Source organism: Zonotrichia leucophrys, unplaced genomic scaffold (assembly GCF_028769735.1).
Source record: "Zonotrichia leucophrys gambelii isolate GWCS_2022_RI unplaced genomic scaffold, RI_Zleu_2.0 Scaffold_250_76700, whole genome shotgun sequence".
Lineage (NCBI taxonomy): Eukaryota > Metazoa > Chordata > Aves > Passeriformes > Passerellidae > Zonotrichia > Zonotrichia leucophrys.
Window position 1 is genome coordinate 1 of NW_026992455.1, and position 15,104 is coordinate 15,104.

General features: G+C 60.1%; 1 protein-coding gene across 1 annotated transcript; it reads left to right on the forward strand.

Annotated features, from left to right (window-relative positions):
* The first annotated feature begins 5,195 nt into the window (after positions 1-5,195).
* Positions 5,196-14,831, forward strand: LOC135441345 (trypsin-like). Its single transcript, XM_064700891.1, has 5 exons — positions 5,196-5,307; positions 5,416-5,581; positions 9,357-9,610; positions 11,303-11,442; positions 14,649-14,831. Exons 1-5 carry the CDS (start codon positions 5,196-5,198, stop codon positions 14,808-14,810), a joined length of 834 nt encoding a protein of 277 aa, XP_064556961.1. The 3' UTR covers positions 14,811-14,831.
* The last annotated feature ends 273 nt before the right edge of the window (positions 14,832-15,104 follow it).

The following is a 15,104-nucleotide window of genomic DNA, read 5'->3' on the forward strand; positions in this document are numbered from 1 at the left end:
GCTGGCCACTGGTTTGTACTGGTTTATACTGGTTTGGACTGGGGGGCACTGGGAGGGGGCTGCTGGCCACTGGTTTGTACTGGTTTATACTGGTTTGGACTGGGGGGCACTGGAGGGGGCTGCTGGCCACTGGTTTGTACTGGTTTGTACTGGGGGGGAACTGGGAACAAACTGGGAGCAAACTGGGAGCTTCTGGTTTGTACTGGGAGGGACTGTGGGGCACTGCTTTGTACTGGTTTATACTGGTGTGTACTGGTTAAACTGGGGGGAACTGGGAGCAAACTGGGGGACACTGGAGCTGCTGGTTTATACTGGTTTGTACTGGTTTGGACTGGTTTGGGCTGGGGGGCACTGGGAGGGGGCTGCTGGCCACTGGTTTGTACTGGTTTATACTGGTTTGGACTGGGGGGAACTGGGAGCAAGCTGGAGCTTCTGGTTTGTACTGGGAGAGACTGGGAGGGCACTGGTTTGTACTGGTTTATACTGGTGTGTACTGGGGGCACTGGGAGGGGGCTGCTGGCCACTGGTTTATACTGGTTTATACTGGTTTGGGCTGGGGGGCACTGGGAGCAAACTGGGAGCAAACTGGGAGCTTCTGGTTTATACTGGGAGGGACTGGGGAGGCACTGGTTTGTACTGGTTTATACTGGTGTGTACTGGTTAAACTGGGGGAACTGGGAGCAAACTGGGGGACACTGGGAGCTGCTGGTTTGTACTGGTTTATACTGGTTTGGACTGGTTTGGGCTGGGGGGGACTGGGAGGGGGCTGCTGGCCACTGGTTTGTACTGGTTTATACTGGTTTGGACTGGGGGGGAACCGGGAGCAAACTGGGAGCTTCTGGTTTGTACTGGGAGAGACTGGGGGACACTGGTTTGTACTGGTTTATACTGGTGTGTACTGGTTTGTACTGGTTTGAACTGGGAGCAAACTGGGGCCTTCTGGTTTGTACTGGTTTATACTGGTTTGTACTGGTTTGGGCTGGGGGGGACTGGGAGGGGGCTGCTGGCCACTGGTTTGTACTGGTTTATACTGGTTTGGACTGGGGGGAACTGGGAGCAAACTGGGAGCTTCTGGTTTGTACTGAGAGAGACTGGGGAGGCACTGGTTTATACTGGTTTGTACTGGTTTATACTGGTGTGTACTGGTTTGGGCTGGGGGGGGAACTGGGAGCAAACTGGGGGGACACTGGGAGCTGCTGGTTTGTACTGGTTTGAACTGGGAAGGAACTGGGAGCAAACTGGGGGCTTCTGGTTTGTACTGGTTTATACTGGTGTGTACTGGTTTGGGCTGGGGGGAATGGGAGGGGGCTGCTGGCCACTGGTTTGTACTGGTTTGTACTGGTTTGGGCTGGGGGGGAACTGGGAGCAAACTGGGAGCTTCTGGTTTGTACTGGGAGGCACTGGTTTGTACTGGTTTATACTGGTTTGGGCTGGGGGGCACTGGGAGTAAACTGGGAGCAAACTGGGAGCTTCTGCTTTGTACTGGGAGAGACTGGGGAGGCACTGGTTTGTGCTGGTTTATACTGGTGTGTACTGGTTTGGACTGGGGGGCACTGGGAGGGGCTGCTGGCCACTGGTTTGTACTGGTTTATACTGGTGTGTACTGGTTTGGGCTGGGGGGATTGGGAGCAAACTGGGGGGACACTGGGAGCTGCTGGTTTGTACTGGTTTATACTGGTTTGAACTGGGAGCAAACTGGGGGCTTCTGGTTTGTACTGGTTTATACTGGTTTGGACTGGGGGCACTGGGAGGGGGCTGCTGGCCACTGGTTTGTACTGGTTTGTACTGGTTTGTACTGGGGGGAACTGGGAAGGAACTGGGAGCAAACTGGGAGCAAACTGGGGGCTTCTGGTTTGTACTGGGAGGGACTGGGGGGCACTGGTTTGTACTGGTTTATACTGGTGTGTACTGGTTAAACTGGGGGACACTGGTTTGTACTGGTTTACACTGTTTGTTTGTACTGGGGCACTGAGAGTGAACTGGTTTGAACTGGGAGCACTGGGAATGAACTGGTTTGAACTGGGAGCACTGGGATGAACTGGAAAGGAACTGGGAGGACACTGGGCCATACTGGGATGGAGCCGGGGGTGAACTGGGGACACTGGGAGGGAACTGGGATGAACTGGGAGGAACTGGGAGGGACTGGGATGAGTGGGAGGCAATTGACTGGGTGAACTGGTTCGTACTGGGAGGGACTGGGAGCACTGGGAGTGAACTGGGAGCAAACTGGGGGACACTGGGAGCACTGGGAGTGAACTGGGAATGAACTGGGATGAACTGGGAGCACTGGGATGAACTGGGCCATACTGGGATGGAGCCAGGGGTGAACTGGGAGCACTGGGAGGGACTGGGAGGGACTGGGATGAGTGGGAGGCAATTGACTGGGTGAACTGGTTTGTACTGGGAGGGTGAACTGGGGGCACTGGGATGAACTGGGAGTGAACTGGGAGTGAACTGGGAATGAACTGGGAGTGAACTGGGAGCACTGGGATGAACTGGGAATGAACTGGGAGCACTGGGAGCGAATTGGGAATGAACTGGTTTGAACTGGGAAGGAACTGGAAGTGAACTGGGAATGAACTGGGAATGAACTGGGAATGAACTGGGAGCACTGGGAATGAACTGGGAGTGAACTGGGAGCACTGGGAGTGAACTGGCCTTACTGGGATGGAGCCAGGGGTGAACTGGGGACACTGGGAGGGAACTGGGATGAACTGGTTTGAACTGGGAGGGAACTGGGATGAACTGGGAGGGACTGGGAGGGACTGGGATGAGTGGGAGGCAATTGACTGGGTGAACTGGTTCGTACTGGGAGGGACTGGGAGGAACTGGGAGCACTGGGAGTGAACTGGGAATGAACTGGTTTGAACTGGGAAGGAACTGGAAGTGAACTGGGAGCACTGGGAATGAACTGGGAATGAACTGGGAGCACTGGGAGCGAATTGGGAATGAACTGGTTGAACTGGGAAGGACACTGGAAGTGAACTGGGAGCACTGGGAATGAACTGGAAGTGAACTGGAATGAACTGGGAGTGAACTGGGAGTACTGGGAATGAACTGGAAGTGAACTGGAATGAACTGGAGTGAACTGGGAGTACTGGAATGAACTGGAAGTGAACTGGGAATGAACTGGGATGACTGGGAGTACTGGGAATGAACTGGAATGAACTGGGAGCACTGGGAGTGAACTGGGAAGGAACTGGGAGCGAACTGGAGACTGGGATGAACTGGGAATGAACTGGGAGCACTGGGAGCAAATTGGGAATGAACTGGTTTGAAACTGGGAATGAACTGGGAGTGAACTGGGAGTACTGGAAGAACTGGGAGTGAACTGGAGCACTGGAATGAACTGGGAGTGAACTGGGAGTACTGGAATGAACTGGGAGTGAACTGGGAGCACTGGAATGAACGGGCCATACTGGGATGGAGCCGGGGGTGAACTGGGACATGGAGGGACTGGGATGAACTGGGAGGACTGGAGGGACGGGATGAGTGGGAGGCAATTGACTGGGTGAACTGGTTTGTACTGGGAGGGACTGGGAGTGAACTGGGAATGAACTGGTTTGAACTGGGAAGGAACTGGAAGTGAACTGGGAGCACTGGGATGAACTGGGAAGGAACTGGGAGGGACTGGGATGAGTGGGAGGCAATTTGACTGGGGGAACTGGTTTGTACTGGGAGGGACTGGGAGGAACTGGGAGTGAACTGGGAGCACTGGGATGAACTGGGAGCAAACTGGGGGACACTGGGAGCACTGGGATGAACTGGGAATGAACTGGTTTGAACTGGGATGAACTGGGAGTGAACTGGGACCACTGGGATGAACTGGGAGTGAACTGGGAGTGAACTGGGAGCATGGGAATGAACTGGAAGTGACTGGGAATGAACTGGGTGAACAGGAATGAACTGGGAATGAACTGGGACTGAACTGGAGCACTGGGAGTGAACTGGGAAGGAACTGGGAGTGAACTGGGAGCACTGGGATGAACTGGGAATGAACTGGGAGCAATGGAAATGAACTGGTTTGAACTGGGAATGAACTGGGAGCAAACTGGGAGTACTGGAATGAACTGGAAGTGAACTGGGAGCACTGGGAGTGAACTGGGAGCACTGGAGTGAACTGGGCCATACTGGATGGAGCGGGGTGAACTGGGGACACTGGGAGGGAACTGGTGAGAACTGGGAGGACTGGGATGAGGGGAGGCAATTGACTGGGTGAACTGGTTCGTACTGGGAGGGACTGGGAGGACTGGAGCACTGGGAGTGAACTGGGAATGAACTGGTTTGAACTGGGAAGGAACTGGAAGTGAACTGGGAGCACTGGGAGTGAACTGGAGTGAACTGGAATGAACTGGGAGCACTGGGAGGGAACTGGGATTGAACTGGATGAACTGGAGAACTGGGAGGGACTGGGATGAGTGGGAGGCAATTGACTGGTGAACTGGAGCACTGGATAAATGGGAGTGAACTGGTTGAACTGGGAGGAACTGGGAGCAAACTGGAGCGCTGGGAGGAACTGGGAATGAACTGGTTGAACTGGGAAGGAACTGGAAGTGAACTGGAGCACTGAGACATGGGCATATGGGATGGAGCCGGGGTGAACTGGAGCACTGGAGGGAACTGGGATTGAACTGGGATGAACTGGGATGGACTGGGATGAACTGGGATGAACTGGGAGACCACCAGTCCAAACTGGTCCGTACTGGTTTCTATTGATTCTAACTGGTCCAAACTGGTTTCTACTGGTCCATACCGGTCCATACTGGTCCGTACTGGTCCATACTGGTCCATACTGGTCCATACCGTTCCATACTGGTCCATACTGGTCCATACTGGTCCATACTGGTCCATACTGGTCCATACTGGTCCATACTGGTCCATACTGGTTTATACTGGTCCATATGGTCCATACCATTCCATACTGGTCCATAGGTCCATACTGGTTTATACTGGTCCATACTGGTCCGTACTGGTCCATACCGTTCCATACTGGTCCATACCGGTCCATACTGGTCCATACTGGTTTATACTGGTCCATACTGGTCCATACTGGTCCATACCCGTCCATACTGGTCCATACTGGTCCATACCGGTCCATACTGGCCCATACTAGTTTATACTGGTCCATACCGGTCCATATTGGTTTATACTGTCATACTGGCCCATACTAGTTTATATGTCCATACTGGTCCATAATGGTCCATACTGGTTTTACTGTCATACTGGTTTATACGGTCCTACGTCCATACTGGTCCATACTGGTCCATACTGGTCCATACTGGTCCTACTGGTTTACGGTCCATACTGGTCCGTACTGGTCCATATTGGTTTATACTGGTCTGTACTTGTCTATACTGGTCCATACTGGTCCATACTGGTCCCTACCGGCCCTAACGGGTTCCCATTGGTCGGCAGCGGCCGCGGGGGCGGACGAGAACCGCATTGTGGGCGGGGCCAGGTGCGAGAGGCGGCGCCACCCGTACCAGGCCCTGCTGCTGCAGCCGGGGGGCGCCATCCACTGCGGGGGCGTCCTGATTGGGCGGCACTGGGTGCTGACCGCCGCCCACTGCCACAGCGACAGGTGAGGCACACCTGGGCACACCTGGGCACACACCTGGGCACACCTGGGCACACCTGGGCACACCTATGGCACACCTGGGTATGGTAGAGACACACCTGGGCACACCTGGGCACACCTGGGTATGGTACACACACACCTGGGGGGCGCCATCCACTGCGGGGGCGTCCTGATTGGCCGGCACTGGGTGCTGACCGCCGCCCACTGCCACAGCGACAGGTGAGGCACACCTGGGCACACCTGGGCACACCTGGGCACAGCTGGGTATGAGTAACAGACACACCTGGGCACACCTGGGCACACCTGGGTACACCTGGGTATGGTACAGGCACACCTGGGATACACCTGGGTATGGTACAGACACACCTGGGCACACCTGGGTATAGCTGGGCACATCTGGGATACACCTGGGCACACCTATGGTACACCTGGGCACACCTGGGCACACCTGGGTATGGGTACAGACACACCTGGGCACACCTGGGCACACCTGGGATACACCTGGGCACCGTACAGACACACCTGGGCACACCTGGGCACACCTGGGATACACCTGGGCACACCTGGGTATGGTACAGACACACCTGGGGGGCGCCATCCACTGCGGGGGAGTCCTGATTGGCCGGCACTGGGTGCTGACCGCCGCCCACTGCCACAGCGACAGGTGAGGCACACCTGGGATACACCTGGGCACACCTGGGTATGGTACAGACACACCTGGGCACACACCTGGGCACACCTGGGCACACCTGGGTATGGTACAGACACACCTGGGTATGGTACAGACACACCTGGGCACACCTGGGGTACACCTGGGCACACCTGGGTATGGTACAGACACACCTGGGGGGCGCCATCCACTGCGGGGGCGTCCTGATTGGCCGAAACTGGGTGCTGACCGCCGCCCACTGCCACAGCGACAGGTGAGGCACACCTGGGATACACCTGGGCACACCTGGGTACACACCTGGGCACACCTGGGCACACCTGGGCACACCTGGGTATGGTACAGACACACCTGGGCACACCTGGGTATGGTACAGACACACCTGGGGGGCGCCATCCACTGCGGGGGCGTCCTGATTGGCCGGCACTGGGTGCTGACCGCCGCCCACTGCCACAGCGACAGGTGAGGCACACCTGGGATACACCTGGGCACACCTGGGTACACCTGGGCACACCTGGGCACACCTGGGTATGGTACAGACACACCTGGGCACACCTGGGCACACCTGGGCACACCTGGGTACAGCTGGGTATGGGTACAGACACACCTGGGCACACCTGGGTATGGTACAGACACACCTGGGCACACCTGGGCACACCTGGGCACACACCTGGGCACACCTGGGCACACCTGGGCACACCTGGGCACACCTGGGTATAGCTGGGTATGGGTACAGACACACCTGGGCACACCTGGGTATGGTACAGACACACCTGGGGGGCGCCATCCACTGCGGGGGCGTCCTGATTGGGCGAAACTGGGTGCTGACCGCCGCCCACTGCCACAGCGACAGGTGAGGCACACCTGGGTACACCTGGGCACACATGGGCACACACCTGGGTACACCTGGGCACACCTGGGTACAGCCCTGGCACACCTGGGCACACCTGGGCACACCTGGGCACACCTGGGTACAGCTGGGTATGGGTACAGACACACCTGGGCACACCTGGGTATGGTACAGACACACCTGGGCACACCTGGGCACACCTGGGCACACACCTGGGCACACCTGGGTACACCTGGGATACACCTGGGTATGGTACAGACACACCTGGGCACACCTGGGTATGGTACACACACACCTGGGGGGCGCCATCCACTGCGGGGGCGTCCTGATTGGCCGGCACTGGGTGCTGACCGCCGCCCACTGCCACAGCGACAGGTGAGGCACACCTGGGCACACCTGGGCACACACCTGGGCACACCTGGGATACACCTGGGTATGGTACAGACACACCTGGGCACACCTGGGTATGGTACAGACACACCTGGGGGGCGCCATCCACTGCGGGGGCGTCCTGATTGGCCGGCACTGGGTGCTGACCGCCGCCCACTGCCACAGCGACAGGTGAGGCACACCTGGGCACACACCTGGGCACACCTATGGTACACCTGGGCACACCTGGGATACACCTGGGTATGGTACAGACACACCTGGGCACACCTGGGCACACCTGGGTATGGTACAGACACACCTGGGCACAGCTGGGCACACCTGGGCACACCTGGGTACGGGTACAGACACACCTGGAGACAGGTACACACACACCTGGGCATGGGGAACACACCTGGGCACACTTGTGCCATTGTAAACCCCATTTACCTGTCCCAGGTGAGCTCACCTGGGCACACCTGTGCTCACCTGAGCTCACCTGTCCATTATAAACTCCATTTACCTGTCCCAGGTGAGCTCACCTGTCCCTCACCTGTCCCAGGTGTATTTACCTGTCCCAGGTGTATTTACCTGTCCCAGGTGCGCTCACCTGTGCTCACCTGTGCTCACCTGTCCCATTATAAACCCCATTTACCTGTCCCATTATAAACCCATTTACCTGTCCCAGGTGATCTCACCTGTGCTCACCTGTCCCAATACAAAATTCCCATTTACCTGTCCCTCACCTGTCCCAGGTGTATTTACCTGTGCTCACCTGTCCCAATACAAAATTCCCATTTACCTGTCCCTCACCTGTCCCTCACCTGTCCCAGGTGCATTTACCTGTCCCAGGTGTATTTACCTGTGCTCACCTGTCCCATTACAAACTCCCATTTACCTGTCCCTCACCTGTCCCAGGTGTATTTACCTGTCCCAGGTGAGCTCACCTGGGCACACCTGAGCTCACCTGTCCATTATAAGCCCCATTTACCTGTCCCAGGTGAGCTCACCTGTGCTCACCTGTCCCAATAGAAACTCCCATTTACCTGTCCCTCACCTGTCCCTCACCTGTCCCATTATAAACCCCATTTACCTGTCCCAGGTGTGCCCTTCTGTGCTCACCTGTGCTCACCTGAGCTCACCTGTCCCATTACAAACTCCCATTTACCTCTCCCAATAGAAACTCCCATTTACCTGTCCCTCACCTGTCCCTCACCTGTCCCAGGTGCGCTCACCTGTGCTCACCTGTGCTCACCTGTCCATTATAAACCCCATTTACCTGTCCCTCACCTGTCCCAGGTGTATTTACCTGTCCTCATCTGTCCCAATACAAAATTCCCATTTACCTGTCCCTCACCTGTCCCATTATAAACCCCATTTACCTGTCCCAGGTGTGCCCACCTGTGCTCACCTGTGCTCACCTGTCCCATTACAAACTCCCATTTACCTGTCCCTCACCTGTCCCAGGTGTATTTACCTGTCCCAGGTGTGCTCACCTGTGCTCACCTGTCCCTCACCTGTCCCATTACAAATTCCCATTTACCTGTCCCTCACCTGTCCCTCACCTGTCCCAGGTGTATTTACCTGTCCCAGGTGTATTTACCTGTCCCAGGTGCGCTCACCTGTGCTCACCTGTCCCAATACAAACTCCCATTTACCTGTCCCTCACCTGTCCCTCACCTGTCCCAATACAAAATTCCCATTTACCTGTCCCTCACCTGTCCCAGGTGCATTTACCTGTCCCAGGTGCGCTCACCTGTGCTCACCTGTGCTCACCTGTCCCATTACAAAATTCCCATTTACCTGTCCCTCACCTGTCCCAGGTGCATTTACCTGTCCCAGGTGCATTTACCTGTCCCAGGTGCGCTCACCTGTGCTCACCTGTCCCTCCCCAGCCCCCTGCGCGTGCTGCTGGGCGAGCACAGCCTGAAGGAGCGCGACGGGGCGGAGCAATGCCTCACCTGGGCGCGCGCCTTCGTGCACCCGCGCTACCTGCCCGGCCGCCATGACAGTGACGTCATGCTGCTGCGCCTCAGCGGCCCCGCCCAGCTGAGCCCGCGCGTGCGCCCGGTGCCGCTGCCGCGCAGGTGCCCCCAGGTAGGGGACAGGTGCGTGGTGAGCGGCTGGGGCAGCACCCGCAGCCCGCAAGGTGAGACACACCTGGGGGGGACACACCTGGGGGGACACACCTGGGGGGGGACACACCTGGGGGACACACCTGGGGGGACACACCTGGGGGGACACAGGTGGACACACCTGGGACACACCTGGGGACAGGTGAGGGGGGGACACACCTGGGGGGACACACCTGGGGACAGGTGAGGGGGGACACACCTGGGGGGGACACACCTGGGGACGGGGGGGAACACCTGGGGGGGACACACCTGGGGGGGGGGACACACCTGGGGGAACACACCTGGGGGCAGGTGAGGGGGGGACACAGCTGGGGGGGACACACCTGGGGGTGGGGGGGACACACCTGGGGTGGGACACACCTGGGGAACGGGGGGACACACCTGGGGGGACACACCTGGGGACAGGTGAGGGGATTGGGGACATACCTGGGGGACAGGTGAGGGTGTGGGGGGGACAGGTGCGTGGTGAGCGCTGGGGCGCACACCCGCAGCCCGCAAGGTGAGACACACCTGGGGACAGGTGAGGGGGGGACACACCTGGGGGGACACACCTGGGGGGGGCACACCTGGGGACAGGTGAGGGGGGACACAGCTGGGGGATAGGTGAGGGTAGGGGGAACAGGTGAGGGTGGGGACACACCTGGGGGACAGGTGGGACACACCTGGGGGGAACACACCTGGGGGGAACACACCTGGGGGAACACACCTGGGGGGACACACCTGGGGGACACACCTGGGGACACACCTGGGGGGGACACACCTGGGGGGGACAGGTGAGGGGGAGACACACCTGGGGGAGAGGTGGGACACACTGGGGGGACACACCTGGGGGGGCACACTGGGGGACGGGGGGACACACCTGGGGGGACACACCTGGTGGGACACACCTGGGGACAGGTGAGGGGGGACACACCTGGGGGAGAGGTGGGACACACCTGGGGGGGACACACCTGGGGGACACACCTGGGGACAGGTGAGGGGGGACACACCTGGGGGACACACCTGGGGGCAGGTGAGACACACCTGGGGGGGACACACCTGGGGGGGACACACCTGGGACAGGTGAGGGGAGACACACCTGGGGGAGAGGTGGGACACACCTGGGGGCAGGTGGGGGGGGACACACCTGGGGGGACACACCTGGGGGAGACAGGTGAGACACACCTGGGGGCAGGTGGGACACACCTGGAGGGATGGGTGGGACACACCTGGGGGGACACACCTGGGGACAGGTGAGGGGGGGACACACCTGGGGGAGAGGTGGGACACACCTGGGGGGACACACCTGGGGGGGACACACCTGGGGGAGAGGGGAGGGGGTGGGGGGACAGGTGAGGGGTGGGGACACACCTGGTGGGGACACACCTGGGGGGGACACACCTGGGGACAGGTGAGGGTAGGGGGAACAGGTGAGGGGTGGGGACACACCTGGGGGGGGACAGGTGAGGGCTGGGTGGGGACACACCGGGGGGGGGGGGGGATGCTCACCTTTCCCATCCATTCCTCACCTGTCCTTCACACCTGTCCCACCTGTTCTACCTTCCCTCATCCATCTCTCACCTGTCCCTTACCTGTCTCCCATCCCTCACCTGTCCCATCCAACCCTCACCTGTCTCACACCTGTGTCTCACCTGTCCCTCACCTGTCTCACACCTGTGTCTCACCTGTCCCTCACCTGTCTCTCACCTGTCCCTCACCTGTGCCAGGTGCGTTCCCGGACGTGCTGCAGTGCGGGGAGGTGTTCACCTGGTCCAACGCCGCCTGCGCTCACCTGTACCCAGGTGCCATCACTCCCAACATGCTTTGCGCCGGCGGCCGCGCCGGGGACAGCACCGACTCCTGCCAGGTGAGGGGGCAGGTGTGGGCGGGGCACAGCTGGGGGGGGGAGGGGTCACGTGTGGGGGGAGGCACACCTGAGCTACACCTGGGCACACCTGGGATACACCTGGGCACACCTGGGCACACCTGGGATACACCTGGGCACTCCTGGGCACACCTGGGATACACCTGGGCACACCTGAGATACACCTGGGCACACCTGGGATACACCTGGGCACACCTGGGATACACCTGGGAACACCTGGGTACACCTGGGCACACCTGGGGTACACCTGGGATACACCTGGGCACACCTGGGCACACCTGGGATACACCTGGGCACACCTGGGCACACCTGGGCACACCTGGGGTACACCTGGGGTACACCTGGGCACACCTGGGACACACCTGGGATACACCTGGGCACACCTGGGATACACCTGGGATACACCTGGGCACACCTGGGCACACCTGGGATACACCTGGGTACACCTGGGCACACCTGGGCACACCTGGGATACACCTGGGCACACCTGGGCACACCTGGCCACACCTGGGCACACCTGGGCACACCTGAATGCATCTGGACACACCTGGGATACACCTGGGATACATTTGGGCACACCTGGAATATACCTGGGATACACCTGGGCGCACCTGGGCACACCTGGGGTACACCTGGGATACACCTGAGCCACACCTGAGCCACACCTGGGCACACCTGGGCACACCTGAGTACACCTGAGGGGGTGGGGGAGGGGTCAGGTGTGTGGGGAGGGACTCACCTGTGTGGGGGGGAAAGGGTGGGAACACCTGGAGGGACTCACCTGTATGGCGGAATGGAGGTGGGAACACCTGGGGGACTCACCTGTAGTGGGGGGACTCACCTGTCTGGGGGGAAAGGGAATGGGACACACCTGGGAACACCTGGGGGGACTCACCTGTATGGCGGAATGGAGGTGGAACACCTGGGGGACTCACCTGTAGTGGGGGACTCACCTGTGTGGGGGAATGGAAGTGGGACACACCTGGGGAACACCTGGAGGGACTCACCTGTATGGGGAGGGAGGGGTTGGACTCACCTGAATGGGAGGGAATGGGAGTGGGAAATACCTGGGGGGACTCAACTGTGCCACCAATCTCACCTGTCCCACCCATCTCACCTGTCCCACCCATCTCTCACCTGTGTCCCACCTGTCCCACCTGTCCCACCCGTGTCCCACCTGTCCCATCTCTCTCACCTGTCCCACCCGTGTCCCACCTGTCCCACCAATCTCACCTGTCTCACCTGTCCCATCTGTCTCACTTATCTCTCACCTGTCCCACCTGTCCCACCTGTCCCTCCCTGTCCCACCTGTCCCACCTGTCCCACCTGTCCCCCACTTGTCCCACCCGTGTCCCACCCATGTCCCACCTGTGTCCACCTGTCCCACCTGTCCCACCTGTCCCACCCATCTCACCTGTCCCACCTGTCCCACCTGTCCCATCTCTCTCACCTATCTCCCACCTGTCCCACCTGTCCCACCTGTCCCACCTGTCCCACCTGTCCCACCCATCTCACCTGTCCCACCTGTCCCCCCGCCCCTCCCTGTCCTCACCTGTCCCACCTATCTCACCTGTCCCACTGTGCTCACCTGTGTCCCACTCTCTCACCCATCTCTCACCTGTCCACCTGTCCCACCTGTCCCACCCATGTCCCACCTGTCCTGCCTGTCCCACCGTGTCTCACCTGTCCCACCCTCTCCACCTATGTCCCACCTGTCCCACCTCTGTCCCGCCCATGTCCCACCTGTCCCACCTGTCTCACCTGTCCCACCTGTCCCACCTGTCCCACCCATCTCACCTGTCCAACCTGTCCCACCTGTCCTCCCTGTCCCACCTGTCCCACCTGTCCCCCACTTGTCCCACCCGTGTCCCACCCGTGTCCCACCATGTCCCACCTGTGTCCCACCTGTCTCCACCTGTCCCACCTGTCCCACCTGTCTCACCTGTCCTGCCTGTCCCACCCATCTCACCTGTCCCACCTGTCCCACCTGTCCCACCTCTCTCACCTATCTCTCACCTGTCCCACCTGTCCCACCAATCTCACCTGTCCCACCATGTCCCACCTGTCCCGCCATCCACCTGTCTCTCACCCATCTCGCCTGTCCCACCTGTCCCACCTGTCCCACCTGTCCACCCATCTCACCTGTCCCACCCATTCACCTGTCCCACCCATCTCACCTGTCCCACCTGTCTCTCACCTGTCTCACCTGTCCCACCTGTCCTACCTGTCTCACCTGTCCCTCCTGTCCCACCTGTCCCACCCATCTCACCTGTCCCCCATCTCACCTGTCCCACCTGTCCCACCTGTGCTCACCTGTCCCACCATCTCCCTGTCCCACCTGTCCACTCATCTACCTGTCTCACCAATCTCACCTGTCCCACCATGTCCCACCTGTCCACCTGTCTCACCTGTCCCACCAATCTCACTGTCCCACCCATCTCTCACCGTGTCCCACCATGTCCCACTTTCCCACCATGTCCCACCTGTCCTGCCTGTCCACCTGTCCCACTGTCTCCCCATCTCTCACCTGTCTCACCAATCTCACCTGTCCCCCATGTCCCACCTGTCCTGCCTGTCCCACCGTGTCTCACCTGTCCCACCTCTCTCACCTATGTCCCACCTGTCCCACCTGTCTCACCTGTCCCACCTGTCCTGCCTGTCCCACCCATCTCACCTGTCCCACCTGTCCCATCTATCTCACCTGTCCCACCCATCTCTCACCTGTCCCACCTGTCCCACCTCTCTCACCTGTCCCACCTGTGTCCCACCTGTCCCACCTCTCTCACCCATCTCTCACCTGTCCCACCTGTCCCACCTGTCTCACCTGTCCCACCTGTCCCACCTTGTCCCACCTGTGTCCCACTGTGTCCCACCCATGTCCCTGTCCCACCTGTGTCTCACCTGTCCCACCCATGTCCCACCTGTCCCACCTGTCCCATCTCCCACCTGTCCCACCTGTGTCCCCCCGTGTCCCACCTATGTCCCACCTCTGTCCCACCCATGTCCCACCTGTCCTACCTGTCCCAACCATCTCACCTGTCCCACCAATCTCACCTGTCCAACCTGTCCCACCCCTGTCCCACCTGTGTCCCACCTGTGTCCCACCTGTCCCACCCGTGTCCCACCTGTCTCTCACCCATGTCCCACCTGTCCCATCTCTCACCTGTCCCCGTGTCCCCCCACCGCAGGGTGACTCCGGGGGCCCGCTGGTGTGTGACGGGTACCTGCAGGGCGTGGTCTCCTGGGGGCTGCAGGTGTGCGGCCAGCAGGGCAAGCCAGGTGTGTACAGCCGGGTGTGCGCCTTCACCGCCTGGATCCGCCGCACCATCCGCGCCAACGGCGGCGACTGACGCACCTGGGCACACCTGGGGGGCACCTGGGGGGCACCTGGGCACACCTGGGGGGCACCTGGGGGCACCTGGGGGGCACCTGGGGGCACCTGGGCGCACCTGGGGGCACCTGGGCGCACCTGGGGGCACCTGGGGGCACCTGGGGGCACCTGGGCACACCTGGGGGCACCTGGGCACACCTGGGGGCACCTGGGGGCACCTGGGGGCACCTGGGGGACACCTGAGGGCACCTGGGCACACCTGGGGGCACCTGGGGACACCTGAGGGCGCCTGGGGGCATCTGGGGGGACCTGG